At 48.1% G+C, this 7,871-nt stretch overlaps 3 protein-coding genes and 1 pseudogene across 4 annotated transcripts; all 4 read right to left on the bottom strand.

The window, feature by feature from the left end:
• Positions 1–493: 493 nt before the first annotated feature.
• TEOVI_000719800 (MSP (Major sperm protein) domain containing protein, putative) lies at positions 494–1,144 on the bottom strand (the record flags this gene model as incomplete). Its single annotated transcript, XM_067221669.1, has 1 exon — positions 494–1,144. One exon carries the CDS (start codon positions 1,142–1,144, stop codon positions 494–496), a length of 651 nt encoding a protein of 216 aa, XP_067077770.1.
• A 578-nt stretch (positions 1,145–1,722) lies between these two features.
• On the bottom strand, positions 1,723–2,466 carry TEOVI_000719700 (RNA polymerase subunit, putative; the record flags this gene model as incomplete). Its single annotated transcript, XM_067221668.1, has 1 exon — positions 1,723–2,466. One exon carries the CDS (start codon positions 2,464–2,466, stop codon positions 1,723–1,725), a length of 744 nt encoding a protein of 247 aa, XP_067077769.1.
• A 1,690-nt stretch (positions 2,467–4,156) lies between these two features.
• Positions 4,157–5,590, bottom strand: TEOVI_000719600 (eukaryotic translation initiation factor 2 gamma, putative; the record flags this gene model as incomplete). Its single annotated transcript, XM_067221667.1, has 1 exon — positions 4,157–5,590. One exon carries the CDS (start codon positions 5,588–5,590, stop codon positions 4,157–4,159), a length of 1,434 nt encoding a protein of 477 aa, XP_067077768.1.
• Positions 5,591–6,751: 1,161 nt separating this feature from the next.
• On the bottom strand, positions 6,752–7,756 carry TEOVI_000719500:pseudogene (annotated as a pseudogene). Its single transcript has one exon. A coding segment is annotated over exon 1 (1,005 nt).
• Positions 7,757–7,871: the final 115 nt, after the last annotated feature.

The raw sequence follows: 7,871 nt of genomic DNA, 5'->3' as shown, positions 1-7,871 counted from the left end.
ATATATATATATATATTTATATGCGTATATGCATATAACGATGCAAAAAAGGAATAATTCAGCTCGTTCACCGTGTTGACGGGAGGGGGCGTTGCCGTGAGCCCTTCTTTTTTCTTGTGATGCACACATTTTGGTTTTTCTCTTTTCCTTTTCATTTCATCCGTTTATTAATTCCTTCATCTCCCCTCTTTTCATTCCAACACTTCCCTCCCCTTTGATTTGTCTCTCCCTGTTACCATTACGCGAAACCTCAGCCGACTCTTCTCGCTCCTTTCCCCCCTTTCACTAGCACAAATTCGGTAGAAACATCAAACTTCTCTAAATTGGAACACGATGAGGTAGGGGACAGTAATAAATGAAAGAAAATAAAAGGTAGGAGGAAATAAGAATAAAAAGAAAACAACAATAACAACGACGTTTGTCCCTAATTTGCTTCCTTTCTGTTCTTTTTTTCCCCCCCTCTTTTCCTTTTCTGAAAGCACACTCACTGCCACTAGTAGGCAAACCACCACCAGCAAAACAACGTTGCGGCTCCTCCAATAATCCACATGAGACTATTACCACCGCCCGCCTGCTTCTGGCCAGCCAGTGACGCCTTCACTTGACCCGGGACTTCTTCACGCTTCCTACTGTTCAGCACCGCAGAAATAACGTTCTTCCCCTTGCTCCCGCGGCCAGTGCCATTCCCATCGTCCCTCAGTCTAACCTCACCCCATTTACCATTGACAGCAGTCAAATCAACTGTGCAGCGCACTGTCTTGGAGTGCACCAGGCGGCGGTCCTGCTGCTTCTTCTCTTTGATGAGGGCCGGGACGTTTGTGCACCGCGGCTCAATGCAGTCTTCCGGTTCTTGCAAACAATACTCGAGGCGGAAATCGTCAGTAGCGTTTACATCTGACACGTCCTCGCCCCTTGCTGTGGTGGGACTGAGTGTGATGAGGACTGAGGCCGAGGCACTGGGCTCAATGACGCCCTTCGTTGGCTTGACGAGGTAACGCTCTGGAGTTGTGGTGAGCATGCGGAACAGAACTTTCTCGAAGGAGATATTTGTTATTTGAACCAAGCACTCCTCTTTCCTCTTTGCCGTCATGTGAAGCCTGTCGGGCGTCACTATAACAGACGGTGCCGCCGTTTTACTTCTCATTTTCTCGTTTATCTTACAATTTTCTGCGTTGGTTGCTTTCAGAGTATATTTGTGCAGGTACCTGTGGAAATAGGTGACCTTCTGCTCACTTAACTTCTTTTTTTCTTTTCGCTTATTTTATGCTCTCCGTCCACCACGTCGGAAAAGGATGTGTATTTATTCGAATTGATGTCGCTACAAGTATCCTACTCCGGAAAAATTGTTTATCGAGGCAACAGTGCAGCAATGAAGAACAGAGGGGGATATATATATTTACATGCATAAGGGAGGTTGAAGCGAGTAAGGTCCGTGTGCAAGGGGGACCATAAGTTCTTAAAGTGCAGTTAATATATTATCTGTTCCCTTTTCTCATGCACCAACATTACACCATTAATGGGCACCGTGAAGAAATGCGCCGATGACACTGTATGTACAAGCGGTGATGGCGGGATGGTCAGGGGCTGAGATTACACAATCATGTTGACGACAGTCTTGCACAAAAAACACAAGCTTGTTCCTCTCTTTTCATCATCTCAAGACAATTCATCCATTTTGCTTCCTTACGTGCTCGCAATCCTTTCCACACGGCTGACCACCCCTCAAAACCACACTACCGGGCCGAGTCCCGTTCCCACAAAACTGCCGTACACCTCCATCGGCCACTTCTCCACCTGTGGTTCCCTTCCCGAGTCTTTGAGACCACCAGTTGCACTGCGGGTGCCGTCAGCATTACCCATCGCATTGGAAGTCGAGCCTCTCGCCCCTTCTGCGCGATGCAGGTCCACAGGATCCCGCACAATAACGCGATCCACACGTACAACCACTTCATCACCCTTCTCGTAGGGATTAACTGCATCCTCATCGGTGCCATCATCAACGCGAAGCATCCAACATTGATTCCCCTCGTCAAAGAAGGACGGTGCAATGAGCTGGTCACCCGGCACAAAGAACACGAACTGAAAAAAATCCAAAGAAAGAAATATACCTTCACGTGTCTGCGCGCCAATCGTTGCCCGCACACGGGCCCCTGGTGTAGGCGAGAAAACACACACACGGAACTGCACCGTAAACCAAGCAGACGCGGAGGAACCGCGCACGATACCGGATGTATAGTGCGCCACCTCATGGATAGCCACACATAAGCCAAGGGAGGGGACAATTCTCCCCACATACCGCTCCGTCAGCCGGTGCATAAGAATATCATCAACCGTGCACTGATAAGCCTGTGCGTCAGGGGACCCCTCTCCGGTGGTATTGCGCTGTCTTTTGACTTCCCCATCGGGTAAATACACTGGCTCCACCTCTACTACATCTCGCATCGCGTAACTGTGGAAAAGGCTCATTCCAACTCCTTCTGCACCTTACACGCTTTTACTTATACAAGTAATCACTCTGCTTCGTATTCGTCCGTTCCCTTTCTCCGTTTCGCTTTGTTCCTCCCGCTTCCCGCTCCTACAAGTAGATATGTGCACAGCAGCACACATGTATGAGGGAGAACCACGGGGGCAAACAAGGCTGCTTGCGTGCGGTTACTTCTCGCTACCTTCTAACCGTTTCCGGGTTGGCACAAGAAGCTAAACACCGATGCCAACAACGGTAAACAACGGAAGAAAGAATGGGAAAAGTGTCATGTAAGTTGCTTCAGTAAGGGATGACTAAACAGCCCGAAGAGTGAGAGTCCCGCCGGGGTTATAAAACCGCCTTTTTACCCACCTAAAACCGACAACAGAACTTCTGTCATGTAACTGCATCAAATTGAGGCGGACACGACCCTAGAGAAGGGGTGGTTATTGATTCCTTCGGTTTATTTCCCTTAAACAATCAAACAAAAATAAAAAGTTCCGTGTCATGTTATCTTTAACTTCCTTGGCGTTATTTTATTTTATTTTTTTGACCGTAAATGCACGTCCGTTTCACCCTCCAGAACAGTGTGTAGTGTTCGGAAAGAAGGGAACTAATAGAAGTAGAAAGGAGGGCGTAGTGGTGATGATGATGAGGCGGCGAATAAGAACAATAGCCAAGTAAAAGAAAGTGTTGAGAGGCGTGGCATAATTAGTGAGAATAACATAGAGCTACACACGACTCAAAGGGAGGATACCACCGCAGCATATGTCAGACAGACCTGAGAGATGTGTGTGCGTGTGTGGGTTTGGTAAAGATGCCCTCCTTTTGGGTGATGCAGTACGTCGCGAACACCTTCATCCTTTTCCCTTTCTTTGCAACCTCCCCGATCCGTCACTCACATGTAAATATGCATATGTGGTTGGTTGCATACGCTCATTTCCTCTCTGTCTCATTTTCACACTACAAATGTCTCACCCTAACGCACCCTTTTTCTTCCCATGCCTCTTTTTCTTTACAACTTCACCGTAGCTCATATACACACATATATATGTATGTATATACATGCGGATGTGTGAACGAATATGTTGGACGCCTTCTTTCCTGTTGGCATGGGGACAAGTCACTTCCAGAGCTCATCAGAGTTTGAAACAGTGACGAAGTGTCTCGAAGAAACACGAAAGAGGTACTTTGCTTACTCGAAGACAACCTTCATTTACCACTGGGAAAGTGTCGGGCCGTGACAGGGTCGGGCATCACCAAAAAAAATTCGAAGAAGCGGAGTTTCCCTCCACCCCGCTTCCCTCTTCTTTCTCCTCTCATAGCACCTCCCCAACGCATTCTTCCAACCTCACAGATTCATTTCTTTTATTTTTTTGTTGCTTTTCTCACATGGCTTTCAAACTGGTGTCCCAGGAAAAAAAAAAAGGTGCAGAGAGAGAGAGAGAGAGAGAGAGAGCAAAAATAAGTGTGAGGAGAAAAAGGCAGCGACGCGTGAAAAACAAACAAAAGCACAATCGCGCCTTTGGATTGGAGAAGAATACGTAGAGCTATGTTTGCGTATAAAATTCAATGCCCCTTCCCTATTTTATTCCCTTTGCTTTCCTCCGTTCCTCCCCCCTGCTGCACAACCTCTGCCTTCTCACCCAACTAAGCTCAACTCCCGCTCACTCACGGGATTGTAATCGCACTTTAATTCAGTTTCACTGGCACTCCACGGCGGATGGTGCCCCACCCAATCAGACGGAAGTTCTTTTCTACCAGACGTGAAATTGCGATCTGCTCATCCATAGTGCAGCACACCGGCGTAACTAGAGTGAGCTTCGCAATATCGGGACTCTTTGTAATGCTTACTACTGTGGCCCCCGCCGTCAGGGTGCCCACATTGATCTGAAGTGTCTCCTGCACATTCAACTTCTGCACGCGCTTCGCGTTGCGATCTCGCTGCTTACTCTGGCCAACCATCTCGGAGAATAAATAATATTGCACCTCAATCTCCGCGTACACCTGCGGCAACGAACCTTCCTCTCCAATCATATGTCCAACCATTTTGTCCTGACGCGTCAGTGTGGGGTCAAGCGTGGTCCCCACGGCGATAAGACCACCTGGTATTGCGTATTGCAGCGAGTTGTCCTCTGCCTTTAACGTTAACGCCCGGGTTCGCAGAGGTGTACAGCTGAATGTTCCTCCCGTTTGTGTGTGCACCTGTCCTGGCCGAATCTCAACAATTTGATTCACACGAAGAACACCTTGAATCACGGTACCCCCTGCCACACCGCCTCGCAGAGTCTCTATATCCACCTCACCCGGCTTGTTAATGTCGAAGGAGCGCACCACCGTCATCCGTGCGGGACAATTAAGCTGACGCGTGGGAAGGGGCATACGGCACAGGTACTCCAGCAAATAATCCACATTGCGCTTCAGTTGTGCGGATATGGGAATGATAGGAGCACTGAGCCCAATGGTGCTGTCAATGTAGTCGCGTATCTTATGGTACTGATCCTGTGCGTGGACTTCTCCAACAAGGTCAATTTTGTTTTGAAGGATAATCAGGTTTCGCAGCTTCATAATCTCAACTGCTTTGAGGTGCTCAAGTGTCTGCGGCTGTGGGAATGGCTCATTTGCGGCAATGAGTAGGAGCGCAGCGTCCATGATGGCGGCACCGTTAAGCATTGTCGCCATCAGCACGTCGTGTCCTGGACAGTCAACGAAGGAGAAGTGGCGTTTCAGCGTCAGCGGGGCTCCACAGGTTGGGCAGCCAGTTTTGTCCGGCTGCGAGGAGGGGAAGGCATGATAGGCAGCGGGAACGGGGCATGAGTCACAGCGGAACACCTTTGCGTTGGCATAGCCAAGGTGAATTGTGATATTCATCACAGCCTCGCGGTGGTACTTCTGAGTCTTGACTCCGCTGAGCGCCTTCACAACGGTTGACTTACCGTGAGCGACGTGACCGATTGTACCGATGTTAATTGTGGCCTGACGCGACATCACTTCAAAGGTCTCCACGCTCATCTTATCGAGATCCATCGCCGAGAGGTTCTGCGCAGCGAGCCCGCAGTCGCGTGTCGGGTCGCTAGAGAGCGTCGTCTCATCGATTGTAAAGTCGGCAATGTCATTCTCGCTCATCTGCGCAGTTACAGCGTGTTGTTAATTCTTAAAACTGTTATCCTTCTCCCTTACCTTATATACTTTTCTTTCTCTTTCTTTACCTTACTTTACTTTTCCCCCTTATTATTATTATTATTTGTTTGATCTTACTGAAGTTGTGGTGGGACGTGAAAAGGAATGAAGGAAGGAAAGGGGAGAAGTGGTAGGAAAGGTAGTGTTATACCGTGCCAAAAATGAAGAAGAAAAATAAAAAAAGACCCCAGTAGCACCAGTCACGAAAGCACGCTTCGTGCCGTTGCTGTTCACTCTTTTCTCATGCTTGTACTTTCTTCACTTTTCGCCTATTTATCGGAGTAACGTTTACAGTGTTTGATTTCCGTCTCCCTCTTCGTCCTCCCCGCCGTCCACTTTGCATGCTATTTTCTGTAACAAGCCAAGGACAGAAGGACGTCTGGGAGTGGTGCGCGTTCTTTCTGTTCGCTCGTTTGCCACCGTGGAGACCTCCCCATTGGAATGGTGAAAACGAAGGCAATAAATAAATTAAATAAATACAAGCAAATAAATAAGATATAAGTTCCCCTTCTTCATCACTTCCCTCTACGTGAACAAACACGAATTATTTATAAACCCGTCTTACTCACTATTCGACCCACGCGGTGCAGAATAAATAAAAGCACACACACAGACGGTGAACTCAAAGAGAGAAAAGTTTGCAGATGGAGCTGTGTCGCTACTATGGACACGACCTGATGCAAATAGGCAATACGATGTTAACGGTAATGGTTATAAAATAATCTCTAACATAGTAATAATAATGAGGACGGCAGTAGTAGTAATAACAAGTATAATAACTCCCAACGTTTAAGCAAGGCACTGAAGGTTGATAACATGAACAAATAACAAAACAAAGTAGAATATTTGGTTAATCACCCATGTCAACGACATGATGAAGATAAGTTAGCGACTGGAATCGCGCACACACCACTGACCTGGAAAGGAAAGAAGGGAATGGAAGGGACGAGCGAGGGCGCGCCCGAGTCCGCCTAACAGCGAATAGAGGCTCACGATGCGTTGCCCGTCATGTTAACTTTCCGACCCACTTTCCTGCTGCTCGTTTTCTCTCTCTCTCTCCTGTTTTTTCTTTATTTCTTTCCTCTTTACCTCTGCCATTCATATTGGTCACATCTTCAAGAGACGAAACATCTGGCGGACACTTATCCCGCTAGCTGGAACCTCCCCGCTTCCTGTTGTGGCATTTTCACTGGTATACCTTCCCTTACTGTTGTTGAGAATATCCACCAGTGTCCGAAGGTTGCCTTCAGCACTCTGCAACCCCGCCTCAAAGGCTCGCACAACCATCCAGCGAATAACAACTGCCACATCCCCTGGCGCAGTTAGCTGTTCTCCTTTCTGAATTTGTGTTAAAAGCCCCTTCACGCAAGTTTCGTCGCCGGCGTTCATTCGCCGAACAGTGTCGGTAATGCGGCGCATTGTGTGAAGTTCCTTCTGCGCGTTCTCAAGTATTCGCTCCTCCGCTATACCACCTGTAACCACACACCGCTTTAGGGAGTTAACAATATGCTCCACGGTGGGTACGAGAGCGGTAATCTCTCTGTTGAACTGCTCCACCTGTACGCTTATAGTTTTCCCTTCCGCTTCATCGCGCTGGTCGCCCATCTCTCTCCGAATCTCCTCTGTTCGCTTCTCCAGTTCCGTGCAAACGCGCTCGTACTCCTTCACAAGTCGGTTATTATCAGCAGCCAATCCGTCACACTCCCTCTTGTAGTTGATCGGCTTCCCGGTGTCGTCAGTTGCGACAACTGTGGCATCGCTAAGTTTCTCTTTCATTAGTTCCAGTTCCGCACTCCGTTCTGCGAGGGTTTCGTGAAGGCCAGAGACCTTCGCCCGCTCATCCGTAAGTTCGCGTGTAAGTTTATTTATTTCAAAGAGCATTCCCTCGTTTTCTTCTAGCAACCTCCTCGTAATATCATCCAAGTTGGGACGGGGAATGGGACTGCTCCCACCACTGCGGCTCGATAGCGATTGACTTAACTCTGTGGATTCACTTAAATTTCGCCCCAAAGGTGTGTGCCGTCTGTCACTTAGCGACATGCCGCTTTTTAAATTAGTGGTACTACCGTTATTATTGTTGCCTTCTTTACAAATAAATAAATAAGGGTGCATACTTATCCCCACGCCAGGTTGCGAGAATCGATTGAGCGTCGGCCTCACGGAGTCGCTATGGGCAGCAGCCACACTTTCCGCAGCGTATGGAGAAAAAAAACGTATGTGAATGTGC

This window comes from Trypanosoma equiperdum, assembly GCF_001457755.1.
Source record: "Trypanosoma equiperdum strain OVI genome assembly, contig: ctg_1474, whole genome shotgun sequence".
Classification (NCBI taxonomy): domain Eukaryota; phylum Euglenozoa; class Kinetoplastea; order Trypanosomatida; family Trypanosomatidae; genus Trypanosoma; species Trypanosoma equiperdum.
Note: the sequence above shows the minus strand (reverse complement) of the source record. Positions and strands in the feature narration are given on the sequence as shown.